Source organism: Labrus mixtus, chromosome 4, assembly GCF_963584025.1.
Source record: "Labrus mixtus chromosome 4, fLabMix1.1, whole genome shotgun sequence".
NCBI classification, from domain to species: domain Eukaryota; kingdom Metazoa; phylum Chordata; class Actinopteri; order Labriformes; family Labridae; genus Labrus; species Labrus mixtus.
The window spans coordinates 4826930-4849704 of NC_083615.1; the positions used below are offsets into that span (position 1 = coordinate 4826930).

General features: G+C 40.1%; 3 protein-coding genes across 4 annotated transcripts; 2 read left to right on the forward strand and 1 right to left on the reverse strand.

The window, feature by feature from the left end:
* Positions 1-12: 12 nt before the first annotated feature.
* On the forward strand, positions 13-10920 carry ttc23 (tetratricopeptide repeat domain 23). Its single transcript, XM_061035250.1, has 10 exons — positions 13-301; positions 488-635; positions 1724-1847; positions 1969-2341; positions 7326-7497; positions 7653-7758; positions 8121-8248; positions 8537-8686; positions 10391-10473; positions 10642-10920. The coding sequence occupies exons 1-10, from the start codon at positions 243-245 to the stop codon at positions 10757-10759; spliced, it is 1461 nt and encodes a 486-aa protein (XP_060891233.1). The 5' UTR covers positions 13-242; the 3' UTR covers positions 10760-10920.
* Positions 10921-10972: 52 nt separating this feature from the next.
* Positions 10973-19456, reverse strand: synm (synemin, intermediate filament protein). Its single transcript, XM_061035249.1, has 4 exons — positions 18518-19456; positions 17014-17138; positions 15387-15457; positions 10973-14973 (listed from the first exon to the last, which is right to left on the reverse strand). Exons 1-4 carry the CDS (start codon positions 19313-19315, stop codon positions 12932-12934), a joined length of 3036 nt encoding a protein of 1011 aa, XP_060891232.1. The 5' UTR covers positions 19316-19456; the 3' UTR covers positions 10973-12931.
* Positions 19457-20033: 577 nt separating this feature from the next.
* On the forward strand, positions 20034-21606 carry pgpep1l (pyroglutamyl-peptidase I like). 2 transcript variants are annotated; one of them, XM_061035252.1, is made up of 5 exons: positions 20034-20275; positions 20368-20420; positions 20505-20621; positions 21095-21321; positions 21402-21606. In XM_061035252.1, exons 1-5 carry the CDS (start codon positions 20245-20247, stop codon positions 21601-21603), a joined length of 630 nt encoding a protein of 209 aa, XP_060891235.1. In that variant the 5' UTR covers positions 20034-20244; the 3' UTR covers positions 21604-21606. The 2 variants fall into 2 exon arrangements, with proteins under 2 accessions (XP_060891235.1, XP_060891234.1); XM_061035251.1 differs by having other exon boundaries at positions 20034-20420.
* Positions 21607-22775: the final 1169 nt, after the last annotated feature.

Sequence of the window (22775 nt, forward strand, 5' to 3'; positions counted from 1 at the left end):
AAGGGGGGCTAGCTCAAGTAGCTTTGAGGGGTTGAAACACCTTCGGAAAAAAAACGCGAGGAACTGTTTCCGCCTATTTTAAACTATCTACATGAAACACTGAACAGAAACAGAGAGCTGTAGCGAGGCGCTGCGTAACCACGGAAACGGCCCCGTAAAGAACACAAACTGCAGATGACGCGGTTAATGTTGCATCCAGATCTAAACGGATACATGTCACACTGACTGCTTTAAAAAAAACTATGGCTGATGATGAAGCAGTGACCAAACCGAATCCCGATTCTTCTTCTGAATCTCCCGAGTAAGTGATTTTATTTTAACTAACATTTGGTGTAGCAAATGCTTTATTGTTAATCCAACCAACAGAAGTAAAACATGTTTGTTTTTGTTACAGTGCATTATCTGTATCCTTGAGTGTGTCCTAGGTGCATTTTGCATTTACAAAGTGTACCTTTTTAAAAGACGTTTTACCTACCTTGTTTGGCAGCCTTGAAAGCACCAACAGTAGCGTGGATGCATCTCGTCCCTGTGCCTCACAAACAGGATATGCAAGGAGGGACTTTATCATGATGCCACCTGAAGAAAAGCTCAGACACTTTGAGGGACGAGCTCAGAACCATGAAGAAAACCAAGAGGTAGGTGTACACTACAGGTCAGGGATGGGCAACTTTGGTCACAGCAAGGGCCACGTTCATTTAATTCTCACTGCCAGGGGGCCAAATTGTAGAATACAAAAATGATTACAGTCAATTATGTCTCCAATTTAACTCAACATATACCAGCGATCAAATATTATTATGCACATATTTCTGGTTTTCATGATTTCATGGCAGATTTTCGTCATGTTTTCTTCATGTTTCAAATGAATTGATATGTAAAAATTGCCCTGAGGGGCCACGTTGAGGGTTGATGGGGGCCGCCAGTTGCCCACCCCTGCTATAGGTAGTAACAAAAACACATCAAATCCATTGTTTGCATTTGTCATTTTGTAACTCTAAGAATAGGCCTATAAGCTTTCAAAACATGTCCTGTAGACTTTACCATTGCTTAAAGGACTGATACTTATTTCTGAATCTGCTGAAAGTACACCCTTGCTATGTGTACAAATTTTAATTATCATTGAGTCCAGGGTCTGAAATTAACTTTTTGACTCACTGGCCAAGGTGGCAGGTAGATGAAAAAATTCACAAAAACATATTTTGTTACCGGCCAAAATAACAAATTGTGTTTTTATGTCCCATACACGTCTGTTACAGTACATTTAATTGAGAAGGCATTGTGTTCTGTTTAATCAATAACAGATTTAAGTCACAGATTCAATCATTTCATCAGATCAGGAAATTGAGAAATTGTAAAAAAAATATATATTTTCTGGCCTTTATTTTATTTTTTAAAGTGCAGGCATGTGAATTTGAAATGTACTCGCCAAACGGAAAATCTACCCGCATTTGGCGCTTGCGCGGGTGTTAATTTCGGACCCTGATTGAGTCTATTTAAAAACATCAAGAGTAGTATTCATAAACTATCACAACAGTAATCAGGTATCAGATCATCTTTGTGCAAGTGTCTTGATTCCTAAAAAATCTCAGCCAACAGTACGGTGGATCAGGAGTTTAGCATAATAATATCCACAATAGACATCTGTACCATTTGGAAAGTTGGATATATTACAATCAACTATCAAGAAATGTGATACTAACAGTCAATTACTGTACCTCCTCAGTTTGATGCTTGCATCCAGGACCTGGTGCGTTGCGTGGCTCTTACGAGGCTGGTGTTTGGAGAGGGACATCTGAAACTAGCCCAGGTCCATGTCAGACTGGCTAAAGCTTATTTCCAATTCAAAGGTAATTTTTTTAATATACATATAGCTACTACATTGGTCATATTGTATTTAGAGTTGCAGCTTTGGTAAGACCTACAGTTAGTAGATCTATTTAATCTAATGATTGGCTCTTTATCCTTCAGGCTGGGGTCTGCAGGCCAAGGAGCACCTGGCCCTGGCCAGAGAGCTGCTTCCCTTCTGCTCCTCCATCTCATCTTGTGAGGTCGAAAAGCTCGAGGCTCTCTTATGCCTCCTGAGTGTTCACCTCACACAGGGAGGTTCTGCTCTTCTAACAGACAAATATCCTTTCAATGAATATGTTTTACACAATTTAACAGAAATTAATATCAAGGCAATCAACAACATGAACAAACCCTTGACTCCTTTAACTCTCGAGGAGGCAGAATCCTCTTTTCTGGAGGCAGAACAAGTTCTTGAGGAGCTTCATCAACTTGGGGACATCAACCAGGAAGAGAAGATAAAGACTGAGCTGGAAATCTGCAATGGCCTATTCAGGTGTAGTACTAAGCTTCTTTTTTTTTAACCAGCAGATATGAGGTCAAATTAGAGAACTGGTAAATATATAAAAGATAAGAGGGTTTAGCACAGATTTTAAAGCCTCAACAGTGTAAACTTCAACTTCAACTTTATTTGTCCCCAAAGGACGATTGGTTTTGCAGTAAGGGAAAAAGACAAAATACATAGAGGCGAAACTACAGTGATCCTTGACTGATGCTCTTAGCAGCTTCCATTACAGACAAAATAAAGTGCTGAGTCAACATGAAATATTAACAGGTCACAGATATTCATCATTAATAATAAAAGTCACAAGTGCAAATTTGAACACAGTGAAATACACACTGTACATCACCACAATAATATTAGCCTACATACACATGTGAGTAACTGCTGACAATGTTTTCAACACAAACCATGCGACACAGCCAAGGTCGGATACAAACTGAAACACAACAATAGCATCTGCAACAACAGCATAACCAACACAACTATCTCCCTCCTGACTTAAATTAAGGAGAGAAATGGCACTGGGGACAAAAGAGTCTGTATCTATGGCTTTTTACAGAGAGAAAAAAGCAGTGTCTACATGTTTTGGAAGCTGTCTGGTATTCAGATGATTTGTTATAGTTATGTCCTGTGACACGTGGTACCATGTTTAACCTGGGCCAAATAACTTGGTGCTTCTCAAAATAATATTGTAACGGGTTAGGCCTTTCCAGGGTATTCAGAGTATAGCATGGATTGTTTAATATTTACACAAGTTGTTATTAAAAGTACATCATTGTTTGTTTTTCTCCAAATACAGTTCTTTTCTTTGGCCACAAGGTGGCAATAGATTGCTGCACATTTACCCAATATGAATCCTTTACATAGCTTTGTTGTGAAAGTGGTTTCCTGGCTCAGTTACAACATTACAACATTAGTAACATTATTTGATGTGCTCTTACAAACAACAGCTTAACAAATCAGGGTTTTCCCCATTTGCTGTCCAGTCCACTCAGCAGTCAGTGTGGGTGTTTTTCATCGATGCTTGCAGTGCAGCAGGGTGGGGTCTCTGCATCTCCACTGAGCCAGTCACTGATCAACCAAAGGCACAGAGCGGGGAGAAAGCATTTCTTCTTTTTCAAGCTTCATACCAACCTTAAATATGTCCGTCAATGTCTGGTTGAGTAAAGTAATGTATTTCTCTATCAGCTGTTCACCGCTCACTCAGTAGTATTACCATGTTATTGATTTGGATCAAACATTCTACAATGTGTATTTGTTACCTGATAGTGTTGTTGACAGCAGAGGTTCCACATGCTAAGGAAACAGTTAGAGGCATAGTGAACCATAGAGGAAACAGAGAGCTCAGACATCAAGTGTAGGAGAGATTGATATCATTGAGCCTGTTGAGGGGACTGTGGGGCGTGGCAGCAAAAAACATTGCAGCCTCATAGGTTTAGTGTGGTTTGACATTGTAAGCATAACTATGACTTTAAAGTATAGCATATCCTGGATTACCACTAATGTCTGAATGTTGATGTTGATATTTTAATGAAAGGTCAGGTTAGTTTTGGGCGTATGTATTTTGACCCCGTTAATAGTTTCTGCTCTCATTAAATGTTAATATTTTATACATTTCAGTTATAATTTCCACATCAGTATCTACATTATTCCTGTAACAGGAGTTGTGGTCTTGCAAAAATCATTACAACTTAATACAAATCTGTCTCAATCACAACTTCAGACAGCTGCACAATGTGTCTGAAGCCGTGTCTGAAGCCCTGTAGGCACCCTGAAGGATATGCAGCCTCTTATACAAACTGTACGTATAGTCAAAGCTAGTCTTGGTATTACATAAGAAATTTTGTAAACTTGTGTTAATTAAGGGGTTGCACCATAGAAATAAGTTACATCATAACTGTTTATATTTATCAAAAAGTTACACATGTGTTTAGGGTGGATTGAATTCATAAAATGACCCAGAGTGATTATCATTCATGGTAAAACAACAGATGTTCCTGCCACACAGCAACCTTTTTTTTTTTTTCATTATTATCAACTGTCTGCCATTTTCAAACAATTGAAACCTATTTTACTAATGTGATATTTCAATTCACATCTTACTAACTACTTTGTGATACAATATCAAATGACTGAATCCTAATGCGCCCAGGAATCATGATGGTGGAACAATCTATTTAATCATTGATTTACCTTTTGGCTTGATCATGACTTTACTTCCAAACCAGTAATAATGAGTGTGCAACTCATTTTAGTAGAAGTTACTTTTGTTTCCACTTTACTTACTAACATTAAAACACAGCCAAACCAACCCAGTGCGGGTCTTTAAAACAGTCTCTTATTGGTTTAAGTAAAGAGAACAGGTGTAGGCTTACACATTTTATTACTAAGACGACACTGTCAAAGATCGAGAGTGTTTCAAAAGGCTTCCCCCTTCCTATAATAGCAAGCTTTACACCTTAACTCTTACACTTTGTATGGTGAACCCTGTTTCTAGGATCCTGTTGCTAGGTAGAGGACTAATTCTTCAGCAGGATTGACTGTAAACAAACCATATCAGCTGCCGAGGTGAGCTACACTCAGAGGAATTTGAAAATGATGCCATCTTGGTCTGTTTCAAAGAGAGTCAGAGTTTGTTGACATGATGTGTGTAATTGAAAAAATGTGCAGACTCTGGCTGGTGTGTAAGCTCGCTAAATCTCTTTTGTTAGGTGGTGACTAAGAATTTGGCATGCTTCTAAAGCCCTGTCAGTCAACACTGTTGTGATGAGGGGGAATGTTCCCACCAAAGCCTGGAAAAAAAAAAAAAAGTAAAGAAAGCTCAGCTCTCCTGTAGAACCTGGTCCAAATATTCTACTGGCTTTTAGATCCACATTCAAGGTGTGCACTTATTTTAGCACGCTGGCATATCACATACAAGGAGAATGTTTTTCTTTATGTGTGATCTCATAATTTAACCCCCTCCCCCCCATTACTGCTGGCCTAAATCTGAAATTTGGTCAATAGATTCATTTAATTGTATCATCAGTTCTCCCTTGTAATCATAAATTACCTAACATTACATCATGTTCCCCCCACCCTTAACTTAATTATCATGTTCATGCATCATATTAATTTAAATTTCCTCTCTGCTCACAACTTTGTGCAAGTACATCAAAGAGTTTGTGCTTTTTCAGGAATCAGTTGCCCTGGTCCCCCTTCCTTATTCACAGACCTAGCACCAAGACACAACAAAGCGAATGTACATGAAAGACCAGTGCTTTTATTTCTAATAACACTCCTGTAATGTTATGTTTGAAAAGTGGGCTGAAATACAAGCAGCATCTAAAGAATGAAGAGGTGATTTTGTATTCTTCCTCATACACTTTTATCCAAATTGCCTCATCAGTCAGAGTGCCACCAGGCTGGAGGACATTCTCATTCTGTTTCTGCTTTAACTCGGCCTTTCTGTGTCATTTTCTGAGTGAAAGCACAGAGAAAAACCTACGTCAACCCTTGCTCTGGAAACATTTACAATAGTGGACTGTGTGGCTCGCTTGGCAACACATCTACAAATCCTTAATTATATAAATACCCTGCTCTTTGGCCTCTTCGTAGATTGCAGTGGGCCGGGGCATATTACAGTTTTTGGGGGCAGGATGTGCGTAAGGATGTGGAGTGAATGAGAGGATAGAGGGGTATTGTGTTTGTGTCCGTGCAGGCAGGCTGGCAGGACTCGAGCGATACTGGAATCTGTTGCCCTAAAAGGACTTGGAAGAGTCTGCCCCGTGAAAACTAACGGGTGGGGTTCTCATCTATCCATCATGTTAGGATAACATTGGAATCATGGGAAAATTTTAGAGAAACAAGCCGTCATAGTAACCTGTACAGGAAGTATTTAACCACAGAGACATAACTTCTCTGATGCATGTGGTCCAGGGACGCCTGGTTATGGTTCCCACTCAGGCTTCCTCTTCTAGAAAATATAAACATACTCATGCTGAATCAAATCTTAAATCAAAGACTTGCATAGTGTGGCTGTGGGGAGACTGATTTGTGAAAACAATTATTCTGTAGTGCTGCAAGAAAGAATATTAGCAAGTTAAGTGTCCTCTGAGAAAAGGTCAACCTCTCGACTAGAGAGAGAAATTAAATTTAGAGTCCATTAGACGGTTGGAAGCTGTTAGCAGAGTAGGCTGATGGATTGAGTGTCCTTGCAGGGGTTAAATGCAGCTATCGTCTTATACTTTCTCTCTCTCTCTCTCTCTCTCTCTCTCTTCACTCACCCATCATTGCTCTGTAAAAGCCTTCACAAATTCAAAGCACAACAGGACAAGACATATCTGTCTTTCATTTTGAAGATGAAGAACTTGGTTTGCAGCTGCACATTTACACATGGGTGACAGATTGTTTTAAGATGTTGAACTCTGAGCTTTTGTCTCACCAAGGACCATGAAAAAGATTTTTAACCCTTGATTTGGTGGTTTTAGCTGACACTGCAAGAGTACCCCCTTATGGACGACACCTTACACTGAGAGTTTGGACACACTGCAGGAGTTATTTGTAAGAAAGGCTGAAGATAGAATCAGGGGGGTTAGAGGCAGCATAACTTTTAGTCTCAGAGGAGGAAGTTACGAGAATTGTAAGAGAATGCAACCAAAAACGGATAAAAGGGCAATGTGCGAGCTCTCCCTATTATAGTCTGCACAAAACCAGGCTTCTGCTGCAGCTTCCAGCCAGAAATCCTTTTTACATCTCTGCTAGGTCTGGGTTGGCCGGAGACCAAGAAATGTCTTCAGTGAGCCAGTAAAGCAGGCTCAATGTAACCCTATGTAAGTATATGTTGTAACCTCATAATGCCATCAGCAGGGGGATTGATGCAAATAAACCTCTTGAAGGCGTCCCGCTTGAATCATTACTGCCCGATATAGTGGGCTGAATTGGTCACTGTGTGTCTGGTTCTAAATGTCTCTTCCTTCGTGTGTCCTCTCTATAGGGTCTATAAGAGACAGAACAGACCAGAGGAGGCCCTACACCAGTGTGAGAAGGCTCTGCATTTGCTGACGGACTGTGGTAAACCAGAGAAGATGTGCTCTGTCTACAGGGACATGGCTGCTATCGAACAGGACAAAGGTCATGTGGACCAGGCCATAGAGCATCTCACCAAGGCAAGGGGCCTTACACATCAAATGCAACATATATATATATATATATATAAACATATGAGGGCTTTTTGAGCCAAGCTTGGTTGTTTGGTAATGTCCCCACGCCTCTTATTTGGTGATATGTGATCTGTCTTATCTCACATGGGGGTTACTGCTAGGCTCATGCCATTGCTGTGAGTCACAGCCCAGAGGAGGTAGAGGGGGCTCACATCTCCCACAGCCTGGCCCTCATCTTCTCTGCAGCTACAGAGCCCCATCACAATGGTGAGTGTATTCACAGACAGAGGCGGGGATTGAGCAAAACATGCACTGTGGGTTAATTACGTTTTGAATGAACTATTGTCTTTCTATATGTTGAAACCTTTAAGATGGTGCCGTGGAAACAAGATCACATAATATCCTCATTGGAGACATCCAAGTACAGTTATGTCAGTTAAAATGTTCCTATATCTGTTTTCCATAGTACTGTAACTGTGTGTGTAAACAAAACTTCTGGAAACAAAGAAAGAATTCATGTAGAACACCTAGAAAATATTTTTTAGGCACTGGTAATGTGACATTTTATATGTATCAGTCATTCAAGCTGACATGCAACATTTCTTTTGTTCCTCCACATGCTAGTGTAGACTCCGCTGGTCGATACTTTGAGCAGAGTCTATGTGCATATAAGAAGTCTGTAGGTCCGCAGGATCCAGCATTTCTTGCTGTGCAGGATGACTTCTGTCGTTTCCTCCTCTTCAGCGGCCAGCAAGAGGTTACACACACACACACACACACACACAAACATGCACATCTGCATAAAGAATGAAACAATGCCAGTACAGTGATTTATCCTCTGACAAAAAAAAAAAATTCACATATTTTTTCTTGTTTAATTTTGAAATTAATAGATTTCATTGTCCACATGCTGTTCATAGAGGACCACCATGGAAACAGTTTTTTTTTCCATCAGGGGATTTATTTCATCTGATAGACAAGGTGGAATAAACCCATGCATGGAAACAGATGTTTTACCTTTTATTTCCTCGACGTTCCATTGCAGAGATGTGTGGAGATACAGAAAGCTTCTCTCCCTTCAAAGAGATCCACATTCGGTGAGCTGAGTGCTGAGGTAGCAGAAACTCTTCAGCTGATTGGAAGTGTGGAGATGACTGAGGGCAGGATGAAGCAGGCCCACAGGACCATGACAAAGGTGATCACATGTTACAGATCATGAGCATCACAACTAATGTTTATCTTGGTGACAACCTTTTAAACGAATTCTGGATATGCTGGACAGAGAATACGTTAATGCCGTCCCACATGACATTGAACCTGCCAAAGTATTTGAAAGGCTTTAATAAAAGGCCAGCAGGCAGTGGGTGTGTCCATCTACACCAGTGAGGAGCCTGTTCAAAACATACACACAAAGAGCCCCTGTCATTTTGAGATGTGCTATTTCCACCGTCCTCCCTAAGCTCGGTGCTATCAAAGTCGAATGCTAATCTTGGAAGGGGTGCAGCGTGCAGAGGCGCCATCCCTGGTGTAAAATATCACACAGTGTAAGTTTGTGTTTCCTCCGTCTGGATGGAGCCTGACAGATGGGCAACACAACTCTGAAAAGAGAAAGGCAGTTTGCTAACTGCTGTCTATTAAAGGGACTCTGACCCCAATTAGTGTGGCATGCCATTATGTCCTCTGCAACATCATTTAATTTCCCATGTCTTTCCAGCACACATGCTTCGAATCAAAAAACTGCATTTGAGTTATTTAATTAGGCTCCTCCTTTAAAATCTGTTTTCACTTTTGTCTTATGTAACAAGTGTTTTTGTTTTCACTGACGGCATAAATTTATCTACAACTTCAATTCTGCCGCCCGACGAATGCACAAAAATACACCACTAAAGGGGGATTTTCTTCATACAAGTATTGGCATGACTGTAAGTAAAGGAGCCCAGTTGCTATGATGGTTTGTTTTGGCATGTAAGTGTCAGAGGGGGGTTTCAAGTCCCCCTTTTACACTGCCAGGGTACACCACGACTCTCTCTCTGTCAGCACCACGTCCGACTAGTAACCTTTCAGAAGTTGCCTGACACATCCACGTATGTTTTTGTTTTCCGTCATCATGACACCATCTTCACACTGATAGAGGAACTTTTGTTTTTCCAAAAGAAACATGCAGTACGAAATATCTACTGAAAAAACATAGAGAACAATGGTGCACACACACACACACACACTGACTTACACTTGACATTCCCCGTTCCTCTGTAGTGCTGCTGAAAAAGCTCTTCCATTACATCAACCTTAGCAACAGTGAAAACATCCAAGAGGCCACATGGATCTACTCCAGATTACTGAGTGTTTTACTTTCCCTGACGAGGAGGGGGACTTATTCACCCTTTTTTCCCCTACTTCAAAAAAGTTATTTTCACATATTGGTATGTTCTTTGCCAAAAAGCAGACATGCTTTTATCAGGTCTGTTTTATTACTTACGTTTGTGATTGATTTTTATGTTTCTTTTTTTTTAATAAGGCAGTCTTTCCTGACAACACAGACCCACACACGTATTACTCTTTCCCCTAATTTGATTGGACTAAACTAAAAGTAGAGTGGAAAAATGACTCAGGCTTCTCTTTTAAATGTGTTGACTTAACTACCACAGACCATGCAATGTCGGTTTGGAGACCTTGTTGTAAGCCCAGCACATCCCCCTTGTTGACCTGAAACATGAATGGTCAGCACAGGTGTTATATATAAACCTTGGGAGTGCAACAGTGGTTATTTTTGGGATGTTTAGTGCTTTCACATGTTGCTGGAAGTGTTTTTTTATTTAATCTCTGAGTATGAGTTTCACCTATCATCTTCCCTTGACCCCCTCTCTCTCTGCTGTCATTATTTTTGTTTTATTTATAGTGCCTGGAGATCCTGAGTTTGTTGTATGGTCATCAACACAAGAAGACAAAAGCTACTCAAAAAGCCGTGGACATGCTAGCCCGGTAAACTTACTGCATATAATTCAGTTACATTTTCCCCTAATTAAACTCAACTTAAAAACAATGATGTGTGATAAATGAAACTTCTGAAGTCTCATTTAGTTCAGAGGAAATGTTGGACTGAAGAAATGAGGCATGTTTCAGGTAATGCAACCATGTACTGTTTTGCAGGGCACCAGAGGTGGTAGCTGAGAGACATCAACGGAAAGGTAGAAGGAAAACAAAACCTCAAACATCATCAGTTGTACCATCCAGTGGAGATGATGGAAACTCGATGTCAGATTCTTAAAATCTTTTTTTAATGTCTCCACAATAATCTTTTAGTTTTGGACCAAGGGCTTAAAACTCCTTTTGCAATGCACATGTTTATCTGTTAGATAACACAAGCAAGCAGCCACTGATGTCAAATAGCTTCTGCACTAATCATGTCTGCTGGCATCACATGACTTTGTGTTATTTTATGCACTGGATAAGCTTTGAAGAAATACTCACACTCAGAGAACATAATCACAATCATCTTTTATTGTGTTAGTATGTCAATCCGTTTCCACATATAGGCCGGTACTTTTGTAATCAAATCAATAATGTCGTTCAGTCATTGGAAATCATGATGACAGGACAAATGATGGGTTATCAGTGAGGACAAACACTCCTGAACTCTTGTGTCATTAAACATTCTTTAAACAAATCATTTGTCTGTATGCTGATGATGACATTGATTAATGCTTTGAAATGGCACGTTATCTGCAGTACAGTGAACATCGACATATCCATTCCTTTTGGGATACAATTTAAGAGCACTGATTTATTCATGTATTAGTTTAAGGTACTGCAGCTTTCAGAGGAGATCTTGTATGAAAATATGTTTTACCTGGCACCTAAATGACAGTCTTTTAAACTTACATTTTTGAATTTCTAGGATCAACCTATTCATAACAGCATGCCTTTCACTGTAAGCACTGCAGTTCTGCACATTCTGCTTCAAAGAATAATACCAAAAAGCTTTTATATTATTCAAAGACATTGCTCAATTGTCTCAAGGAGTACATTTTGAAGCCACTTAGAGAAGACATCAAATGTGAAATAAATGAACCCAGGCTGTAAAGACAGTGGACTATTACATCCTCTGCAACTAGTACACAACATAACACAACAATCTACAGTGAACAGTCAATACCACTAAGCTGATGACCATGATGAACAAACACGTTTTAGAGTAATGGTGAATGCTTCAAGCCAAGGTGAAGAACACATCTCTACAAGCAAAAACTGTCCAGACAACACACACTGTACATCAAACAGATGGAATATCTTTTCTAAACTTCCTTACTAAACTATCAGTGACTTGTTTCAATGCATGTGGTTCTCCTCCTTATTTACATTCTTTAATATTATTATATACTTTACACATTTATAGTCATGTTTTCAGGTTTTAATGATTTAGCTTTTCCCCCCAGACCCCGAAACTTTTGTTCAGATCAAAGTGTTCACTGTTGTAAAATCAGATATGTATGGAATTGAAACAAACATTTAAGACAATTTGGGTGCATTTACGTTTTTTCCAATGTTGGCACTGACCATGTTTCCTTCCTTTTTTGAAATTTAAGCAAATATTTTTTTTATTAAATGTGTAATATTAATTGGTTGCGTGTACAGTAGAAAGATCTTGAAATACATAACTTGTAACAAGCGTCTTAAAAACTTACATTACACATTAATTCTATCATTCTAAACTTGCAAAGTTCCTCACGACAAATAACCCTCTCTTTCTCCTACCTCACTATAATGTCCTCATCTACAAGCTTTGACTTTACTCTCTACACATCACTTACTAGCGCCTCAAAAAAACTGTTCCAGGATGCAATTTATACTATAACTTTTCCATTTGGCAGCACTACCCAAGTTAAAATAAAGAATCATTTTTAACCTGCAAACAGCAGTGAAGCACCTCAGCACTCTAAACTGTCTTGTGCAGCTGTAAAATGCACAGTGTGTAAGCTGTAGAGAAAAAGGTTAGTACAAAAATAGAGAAATCTGGAAGGTAAATAACCTCTTTGGAGAGAAACTGCAAGTGATATGGGTGAGCACATACCTGAGCAGCACCAACATACACGTTTCTACAAAGGTTAGATGTTACAGTCTTTAGTTTAACTAGAAGCTATTAGTTAGAAATCAGTATTCTTAACAGTAGTGCTGCCATGATTTAATAAGTCTTATTGTTTTATAAAATAATAGTTAAATGCTTCTTCACCTGCAGTTAGGTACACAATTATCACAGTCTCACACTCATAGTGGGTACGGTCAAAGACATTTGATGTTTTACTGCAAAAGCTTAAGCGTGATGTCGATGTCTGCAAACAGCATTGAAGCCATGTGTGGACTGTTTTGTTTCAACCAAATATATCTCAACTGTATATGCCTGTCAAAAAGTGACATTGGCAAGTTATAACTGACTTCTTTCTTAATCATCCGTAGGACTTTCAAGGTAAAGTGTTGCAACTCTTTTCTCTTGAGAAACCTTCACCGGGGTCTCGATGATGTCAGATTGCAGCCCTTGCTTTGAGGTTGTCTCAGCATGGCTGCCTTGAACGTCCATCTGGAAGGGGAAGGACTTTTCTGATGGCCCCAGCTCAAAATGTTCCTCAGTGCTTTGAGAAGCAGACTCTCCTTCAAACTCAAAGTCATCCTCATACTTAACATCCTCTTCTTTGGACACTCTGAAGCTGTATCCTGCTCCTGCCCCACCTTGTAAGACTTTCTCAAGCCCCAGGTTAGAAGATCTGAGAGTGGCCATGATCTGCTCATCAGAGAGGTCGTCTCCTTCGTCCAGCAGCCCGGAGTCCTCCAGGGTTTGAGAGACGTTCAGCTCTGCCACGATAGTCACGGTGCCATTGTCAGTTGACTGTTGCACTTTTTTGATAGCCACGTTCTGTGGACTCTCACTGCTGTATTTTGTGAGGAAGGCCAACTCTTCCCTCAGTGGACCTGACACTGAGCTCTGGAGTTTCTCCAGAGCTCCCTTCAGCTGCTCTTTGGGCTCCAAAGACTCTTCCCGCAGGAACTCCAGCATCGACTCCTGGACTATCGGAGAGACGCGAACCTCTTCTTCGATGATGCACTCTGGGAAACTGTCCTTGATAAACGAGTCCTCCCCTGACTTTAACTTGTGTTTGTCACTCTGCTCTACGATCACTCTTTTTGGCGGAACATCTTCGTCTTGATAATACCTCTCATCTGACAGGTCATCTACAATACCGTAATGGCCGTATGAGGTGATGCCAACACCCTCCTCGGACTCAGAGAGATTTTCATCTGGTGTGGAGACAAAGTACTCGTCAGGCTCTCTCCCGTGGGAGAAATATTCACTCTCTTTGGACACTTCTTGAACTTGTACAGATCCACCCTTCCAATGATCGGTATCTGTCTTGGAGGTTTTCATGGTATCCCCTTCACTTCTCTGAAATTGAACACTCTGAGGGACATTTTCCAGCTCCTCAATTTGAAAGTACGTTGAGGTCGGCTCATAAAAAGTAGATCTTGACTTCAGTTCGGCCTCAAGCTCCTCATCACTGTAACTCTCCACCGGCTCCTCAATGATTTCTACATTGACCGACTTGTTTTGCAGGTCCCCGCTTCCCTGCAGGCCACTCAGCAGGTTCTTGATCATACTTCCTGTGGTGGTGTCTTCGATGTCCTTCAGTGACACCTTCTTAACCCCTTGGCTCAGTAGTTCCTCCAGGGTTGAGTCCTCTGAAAAGTCAAGCTCCTCTTCCACTTTCGACTCCAGGACAATCTGCGTCTTTGTAGTGCCATCCTCTTGCTCAGTTTTCTCCACATGATACTTCACCTTAGAATCCCCCGATGAGCAAACTTTGGCCTCCAAACCAGCAGGTTTCATCACTTTTTCTATAATCTCTTCTACAGTCACAGAGTCTAACATCTTTCTCTCACTCGGGCCTATCACATACCCCTTATTTTTGAACTCATCTCTATCAACATTATCTTTCTCCTTTTCATCAGACACTTGCTTCTTGCTTTCTGCTTCTGTCTTCCTGCTGATGCTCGTCGTCGGAGGCGAGACCACTCTCTTTGATTTGGTGACAGTAATGGAGGATTTTGTTGGACTGCCTTCGTTCTCCAGCTGAGAGACCTGTTTGATCGTCACAGTTCTCTCATCAGCTCTTACTTTCTGTACATTTTGGTTAAGTAGGCTTTCACTCGTGCCTGATTGTTTATCTTTGGATACACTGACAGTGGTGGACATGGGGGCGGCAGCAGAAGCCCGAGCTTTGTTGAATGAGATCATGTCCCTTCTTGATGCAGGACTCTGATGCCTTTCTCGGCCCAAAACTGAAATAGGAATGACCCTCGAGGGACTTAAGGATCCAGAGGGATGCATAGGGGACCTTCTCAGATTGGACGTTGGCGGTGTGTACCTGGTTTGTTGTCTGGTGGTTAAAGTGGAAGCTCTTTGAGAGTAGGCTTGGGCAGGCACCTTGATATCTAAGGCAGAGAATTAATTAGATTGGATAATTAGACAGATACTTTCTTGGCAGGATGAGGATAAAAAGGTTGAAGCTTAGCTTCACAAGAATACTGCAAACACAAGCAGAGAGTAAGCTGCCAACAAGCTCCTCTAAATCTCACTAATTAAAGTTCATCTTGTTCTTGAATTTGGACCAAAACAAAAAATTGAAAATGTAACTTTAGAGAACATTATGTGCAGAATTATTTCTTGGCAGGGAGCAGTGCCAGAAAGTCACCAGCAACGACCCCATAAAGTCACTGCTACAGCGAAAATAAATATCACACACAACCCCAGTTAAACCTCAAGTCTAAATTCTTACACAGAGTACTGACAATTTTATTAATCTTCTCTCCTTGGTCTAAAAAATAAAATAAATTAAGTAACCTACCTATCACTCTTTCTCTTTGGTGTTGATTCACTCTTCTGTGAGGACTCAGTCTCTCACCTTCCAGGAGAGCCCTGAACGAACAAGAGAGAAGACAAAATACAGATGAATGCATGAGCTAATTAGTAATGATCATTTTTCCCTTTAAAATAAAGAGTTCAGAGGAAGACATACCTCACAAGACGGTTTACTTCATCCAGCTCAGCCATGACAACTCTCTCAAACTAAATGCAACAGGCTTACAAGAAACTATGAGCGCCGGAGACGGCCATATAAGGTGGTAATGATCAAAAACACAACAAGCCAGTGGCATGTGATAAAGAGATCTAGTTGCCTCGCTTCTCCTTGGTCACACTTCAACAAGCAAACAACAGAAAAACCAAAGTGTCTCAAAGGACACAACCTCTCCAGAGAGTGGCTTCCCAAAGACTGACCTAAAAATAACAGGCACAATGTGGGGCTGTCCATGCTTCCTTTCAATCCTAAAGCAAAAGCTGACTCGTGACACATACAAACACATGCCGCTGCTACGTCTCAGAGCAAACATTCAGTCTATTCTGAAAATTCAAAACAAACTGGATGTGCTGGCCAACTATATGCCATATGTAGGAACACACAAATAGGAAGTCTTTAAACGCATTTCCTGGGAATTGGTTTAAAAGTGATACACTTTTGTTCTTCCTCAAAAACTTCTGCACAGCGCTTTAAACAATAGGAATGTCCTGTGAATTGCAGGTAAGTGGCTAAAAATTGTGATAAGTGAAAAAAAAAAAATGACAGTATGCCTTTAAACTGGAGAATGCAGTATGTTCATCAATTCTTTAAAAATAACTTTTCCTTGGAGTAAAAATAGTCTTAGTGGGTGACCTTGTGTAAATCTGTCTATGTTTGGAACATGAGGAATAGCATTCTTACATACCATTCTTTACAAGACACAAAGTGCAAGCTATAATTCGTCTGGCTTAAAATGTTAAAAACCTCGATTAAAAATGCATGTTCAATCTGTGCAGTGTTTATAAAATGGTGAATGTGAGCTGCTAGTTTTTCGGTTTATTTATGTGAGTGGCAGAGAGCACTTATTGTCTCGACAGCACAAAGTAAGCAGATCATTTCTTCTAATGTGTTTGAGGAAATCACTTATTAAGACCTATTAAGCTTAGAGGAATTTGCTCAGCGGGGGGATGGTTTAACTAGTAATCTGGTCAGCTCTATTTTCACAGACTATTTATTAGATCGCCAAAACGAGAAAAAGAAAAGAAGAAATCCTTGTCCCAGTGTTTGTCACTTTGTGGTTTGGCCAATGAAGACACTTTGAGAAACTTGTATTTTATAACCCATATAACTATTACGCTTACAATAATAGCAGAATACTTCCATGCACACTATACTGTTTGAACAGGAAAAATAAAAGGTGTAATGAATAAAATATACTCTAGCTGATTTATATTTAGCAGCTCTGGGTTTTGGAGTACTGGTGTTGTGCATGCTGCCTCTCCATCACACTGTTTTAGCTTACAGGAACATTTGAATAGAAAATAAATGTATTTTTTTTTAATTGTCTGTAATATTCAAAGTGATTAAGTAAAAATCTGTTTTCCATTGACAGCTGAAAAATAAAAAAGCTCATCACCTGTAGGAAGCCACCTCCATGCCCAGATCCATCTTAACCTGCAGAAGGTGCTGATGCTCTTTCATCTTTTCTTCCATAGTGTTTGCCATCATGTTCCTCTCATGCTCCAGCTGCTCAATTATCATCTGGAGGGAAAGTGAAGTACAAAACATTCAGTTTTTTGCTTAGCAAATAGTTACATTTTAACATCTGTCATATTTCAATTTGATACAATAATTGTTTAGTCAAGCCCAGAGCCATATCAAATATATTTTAGCTCTTGTCAATCCCTGCAATTTTAACTAAAAATACTGTGATCATTCATCATGTAATAAGTTGGTAAATTTATTGTGTTGTGAATTGCATTTTAATCAAAGACCAAGGTACAGTGGTACCTGTAATGTCTGATCCCACCAACACACTGCCTTGATCATTTCACCACTTAATCCGATGTCTGCCTCTTTAGACCGCCATTTGTCCAACACCAACAACAGATGTCATAGATATAAAACTGTAGAGTTATTCAGGGAAAATGTAATGATGATGGTCTCCATATTATTGATGATGATGATGGTTGTGACGATGGTTTTTGTTTGATAAACGACGACTTATAAGATGGTTTCTATACTGATTAGAGCTCTCAAGAACTGCCCTCAATGTTGTGCTTTGCCTCTGGTCACTTCCTGTCAGCACCTGTGTGTCCAATCAGACTCAAAGCTGATCGTTTGCTCTTACTGACATTGTTCCCTTTTTTTCTAGATCCTTGCTTGTGTTGTACTTACTCTCTGATGTACGTCGCTTTGGATAAAAGCGTCTGCTAGGTGAATAGTAGAATAGTAGAAAACGTGTGTTACTATTTTTGAAGGCATCGCTGCAGCCTCTGACTAGTATAGACATCTGTTATTGACTGACCTGCTTAGGGCTCCGTCTTTAGGAGGCTAATAGGGATTTGTTAGTCTGACAGCTAATTGGTTTAAGTGGCTGGTGTAATCTAGCAGCTATAAAGTCCCACAGGGAGGTCGAATGTCATTTAGACTTCAAGCTGATCGATCCATTTATACTCTGGTCAATGTTGCACGCAAGATCCCATGTTTGACAGGTAATCGTGTCAGACATTACTTCTTTTTAGAAATGTCATTATGTATCATATTATACTTTAAAGATGTTTGTCTGTTTTAACAAAAGGGAGTATGTATATGATGTCACCATTCTTTCTTTTCAACCAATATTTAACAAATAAATAGACATCTTCTATAGGCACCAGAGTCAGTTTGATCACAGAGCAGACACAGGAAGCTTCAGCTGCTGCAGCCCCTTTAAGGACAGTGGGTGTGGCAGGTTGAAGAGTCAGGAGCCTCTCCCCCCTCTCTCTCATGCTGGCCCAGTGCAGCAGATTATTCTGTGTGCATGTAATAAAGCTGCTCTCATATCTTGAATGATGTATTTTGGGAGTTCATAAAATATAAATAGTCGTCCATTGGAAATACAAACCATGAAATGTTCATAGTGGGTTTTTTTTAATTACCTGGTATTCACTGAAGTCCACTCTGAATTTCTCCTGCATGTTCATCAGTTGTTCCTCAAGCCGCAGCTGAACCTGACCCTGTTTTTCTGCCTCTCTGTGCAATTTGTCCAACTCTGACACATAAAGCATCTTCTCCCTCTGCATGTCAGTCAGCTTCGCCTGGTCTGCTCTGATCGACTGCTCCATCTCGTCCACTTTGTGCTGGTACATCTCAAAAGTCTCCATCCATCCGTCGGACAGACCCCGGGCGCACTCTTGCACCTCTTCCACGGAGGCCGCAGGGGGACCGCGGTAAGGCTGCGTGAGGATGGGCACCACCCGGGAATCCACCTGCCGCTGCAGACGGACCATTTGTTGCCTGTGCGCGTCCTCTAAGCGTTTATACTCGATCTCCAGTTGGGCTAAACGCTGCTGGAGATCACTGTTGGTTTTGTGCGCCTGGTGCAGCTCCACTCCGCGGCCTTTCAGCTCACCACTGATGTCCCGGCACACCTCCGTCTGCTCGCTGCACAGAGACTGGACCATCTGCAACTCCCGCCACAGCTTCTCCTTCTCCATCTCGGCCTGGGACTTCTCAAACGACAGCTGTCCCAGCATCCTCCTCAGCTCCCGCATCTCCTCCTTGTACTTCGGCTGCCGCTCCGCCGTCCTCACCTGTCTCAGTTTATTTATCTCAGCAATGAGAAGTGCATTTTCCTGCTCCAGCTGCTTCGTCCTGGAGAGATACTGAACAAGTCTGCCGTTGAGCTGCTGCAGCTGCTGCTTGTCGCTGTCAAAAGTTCTCTTGAAAGGCAACATAGTGGCATCTAATTCAAAAAAAAGTACGTTTTCAAAGATATGCTGTATTTGTTCAGGAGATAGTTTGTCCCGCTGTTATTTGCGTCTAATGGGTTCGACTGTGATGTACTTTGCGATCAGTGCCCTTTGACAAGTGCAGGAGGAGGAGGAGGAAGAGGAGGAGGAAGAGGAGGAGGAGGAGGGCGTGTCCTGCTGCCTCACAGGATCATCCCATACACCGCCCTGCTAGATGTAATGTTGCATTTATGGATTGTCTGAAATATAATCTCTCTGATTACACAGTAGCCTAATAGAAGACTTAAGGTTTTAGTTATAAAAAAGAAAAAGATTCTGAATCTGGAAATGTTTTACACAGTCAATTAGAATTGAGGACTTAAAACATTTAGAAGAAAAGAAAAATCAACGGTTGTTTAAAACTATATATACTTAAAAATTAAGTCCATAATATGTAGCCTAGGCCATCCAGCAGTTAATGTTCACATATTATTTAGTAATTATTTATAACAATAGTCTAAGAACAAACAAAAAAGTAATTGGAAAACTCTTGTTACATTGTCATTTCTTCTTTAAAACAAAAGTTAATGTAGACTAGTTTCATTTTTTTTAAGTAAATAGTGCAAAATATGAAATATTTATTTTTAAAAAAAGGGTAAAATAAATAAATAAATTGAGTGAAAACAAAACGCAAACATATTCTTATGATCACATCGTTTAAGAGTTTATTTTTTAGATCTCAGAAGTCACCGGAGGTACCTGAACGCACCACGTCCAGAGCTTACAGTCTATGGTGGAGACTGACTCTTCAGCATTTATTTAACGGAGAGTAGCGCCCCCATGTGGACGATATGTGAGCTGCATGACTGGGTCGTTTTGTTTTTCTCGGTCCGGATAACTCGACATAAACTTAACTTTGTAAAGTTTGCTGCGTCATGAGTAACGGAGAAACTGTCGTGGTCACAGGTGAAGTAAAAACGTGTTTATGATTATGAACAGGACACACAAACTTCTCGTGAAGAAGTTAAAATTCGTGCTCTTTGTAATCTGTTATTCAGGCTTTGGACCTTTCAGGCAGTTTTTAGTGAACCCCAGTTGGAAGGCAGCACAGGTAGGCCTACTCATGTTTGACTAACTTCTGTTTTTCATTGTTGTGCAGAATGTCGTGAACATGTCTCATATCTTATGATTTCAGGAGTTGAAGTTGGTTGGACTCGGAGAGAATACGGATATTTACATCAAGGAGTTACCTGTTAGTTATGTTAAGACTGAACAAATCATTGCTGAGATTTGGAAGACTTTGAAACCAAAGGTAAAAAAATGAAAATGAAAAAGTGTACATGCAAAACCAGGGACGTAGACATTTTATTTTCAGAAATAATGAAACAATGACTTAGTCCCTCTGAATCAGGAAATTAAAAGAACATTTCGAAGAACAAAATTAAAGTGTCAAACTATTATTTTGGTGACTTCAAAACATTTTATTTTTACTATATTCTCAATTATACTAAAATGTTATTATTCACACCATGTCCTGTATGCAGTTTAAAATACACTAACAGGAATAAAATAACGAATCCTTTATCAGTTTGTCAAATAACCAGTCCAAGGTATCCAAAAAACATCAATATCCACCGCTTGTGAGTGTTAATCTGTTGAGAATAAACCACAAGAAACATAACTTTGATATTCACAATGGTGGCTACAGACCTTGTGTTAATATAAAGTGTATAAATGAAATGAATACAGTCTCTCACTTTGACCTCTGTGTTTTATTTGATCCAGTTTGCCGTCCATCTGGGCATAGCCCGAGGTTCCAGTGGCATCATCCTGGAGCAAACGGGGAAGAACTGCGGCTACAGAGACAAAGACGTGTGTGGCTTCTGTCCAAAGAGTCTCTGCTGTGTGGAGGGAGGACCTGAGAAGCTGGACTCGATCGTTAACATGAGAGCTGTCTCCAAGGCGTTTAGACAAGCAGGCGTGGATGTTATTTATTCAAGAGATGCCGGCAGGTGGGTATTTGTTTTTCTGTGCTGTGTTGACAGACGCACGACGAGTATGTGAGATAATGTTTCTTGTTTTATCCTCTCAGATACCTGTGTGATTTTGCATATTACTGCTCTCTGTATCACGGTCGGAGGAGGGCAGCCTTCATCCACATCCCCTCCACTGGCAGCCGGAGCTCAGCTGACAGATTGGTACCTTTGCTGCAGAGCCTCATCCAGACCATGCTTGACCAGCTGGAGGATCCTTCGGAAGCAACGCGAGAAGACAACGAGCAGCAGGCCCATTGAGGTAGATCTGATAAAATCTTTGAAGTGTCTAAAAATGTAAATTCTGGTTGGTTGGTTTTTTGTTTTGGATTTTGACATTTTTTTTAAATTTCAAAAAGATTTTTTAAAAAATCAGAGAATCGAAAAAGACCAAGTACTTTGAGTTTTCTGTTGTATCTTTCATCACAAGAAGTACACTGATTTACACAAGTACAGACGTGATGCCATATCGCTGAAGGATGTGAATGAGAAAGTGCAGCCACAGTCGTAGTTCTCATTCATTTATTTATTCAAAAATTTCAGAAAAAAAAAAGAAAATACAAGAAATTCTCAGATACACATTTGTAGTGATGGCATGTCAAAAAAGATACCATCTCACCTAATAGATTGAAAAAACTTTTGAGGCCTCAGATACAGAACTTGGAAAAAAAAAAGAAAAAAAAAAGACAGATTTTAGTGAAGGATTTTTTTGTCTGTCCCCAATCAGGAAAAGAACACACAGATTTTTGTGAAAGTTTTATAATAAAAATAATAGTAGTAGAGCAAGGCCCCTTCAGAAGGCATGGGAATGCAAATAATAAAAACAGAGGCATGACAATAATAAACCTCATACTCATTATTGCAGTTTGAATGCACTGAAGCATACTCCATGAACCTGAGGTCTGCATGAAGAACATTCGGAAGAATTCAAATGATAAAAGATGATTAAAGTTGAATGTGTTTTTTTTTTTTTTATTTCTAGTAAGTAGCTGTAGTACCTTTACGCTGAAAATCTGGTAATGCAAGAAGCGAAACGTAGCAACTAGTGTGAAGCTGTAAACTTAAGCGTATCTTTTTTTTTTTTTTTACTAATCATGTTTACTTTTTACCTCTACTACCCGTAATCTACGCAACATCCCTGTCCTTTATATGTCCATGTGTGTGTGTTTAAATGCTGCAGTTATGAGACGTGTGTGTGTGATCTAATAGAAACTAGTAATGAATCAGTAATTCACCTTACTACAGCTCAATGTCATGTCTACTGCCAGAACTGAGAGGATCTGAAATAAATCACTAATGTCTGTATTTTATCGTAATATACAACGGAACAGGTAAAAGACAATAAATGCACAGATATGTTCAGTTACAACTCAAGCTGATGCTTGTCAGTGGTGATTTGTGTACCGGTGTGATATTTAGCAGCAATCAGACTG

What these genes read in the sequence shown, in the direction of transcription:
- pgpep1l (XM_061035251.1), top strand. Translation starts at nt 20,295, where the DNA reads ATGATTATGAACAGGACACACAAACTTCTCGTGAAGAAGTTAAAATTC. An exon ending in CCAGTTGGAAGGCAGCACAG is followed by an intron (nt 20,421 to 20,504) that starts GTAGGCCTACTC and finishes TTATGATTTCAG; the next exon opens with GAGTTGAAGTTGGTTGGACT. An exon ending in TATTCAAGAGATGCCGGCAG is followed by an intron (nt 21,322 to 21,401) that starts GTGGGTATTTGT and finishes TTATCCTCTCAG; the next exon opens with ATACCTGTGTGATTTTGCAT.
- ttc23 (XM_061035250.1), top strand. Translation starts at nt 243, where the DNA reads ATGGCTGATGATGAAGCAGTGACCAAACCGAATCCCGATTCTTCTTCT. An exon ending in TACAGAGCCCCATCACAATG is followed by an intron (nt 7,759 to 8,120) that starts GTGAGTGTATTC and finishes ATGCTAGTGTAG; the next exon opens with ACTCCGCTGGTCGATACTTT. An exon ending in GCCGTGGACATGCTAGCCCG is followed by an intron (nt 10,474 to 10,641) that starts GTAAACTTACTG and finishes ACTGTTTTGCAG; the next exon opens with GGCACCAGAGGTGGTAGCTG.
- synm (XM_061035249.1), bottom strand. Translation starts at nt 19,315, where the DNA reads ATGTTGCCTTTCAAGAGAACTTTTGACAGCGACAAGCAGCAGCTGCAG. An exon ending in TGGACTTCAGTGAATACCAG is followed by an intron (nt 17,139 to 18,517) that starts GTAATTAAAAAA and finishes CTTTCCCTCCAG; the next exon opens with ATGATAATTGAGCAGCTGGA. An exon ending in CCAAAGAGAAAGAGTGATAG is followed by an intron (nt 14,974 to 15,386) that starts GTAGGTTACTTA and finishes TCTCTGCCTTAG; the next exon opens with ATATCAAGGTGCCTGCCCAA.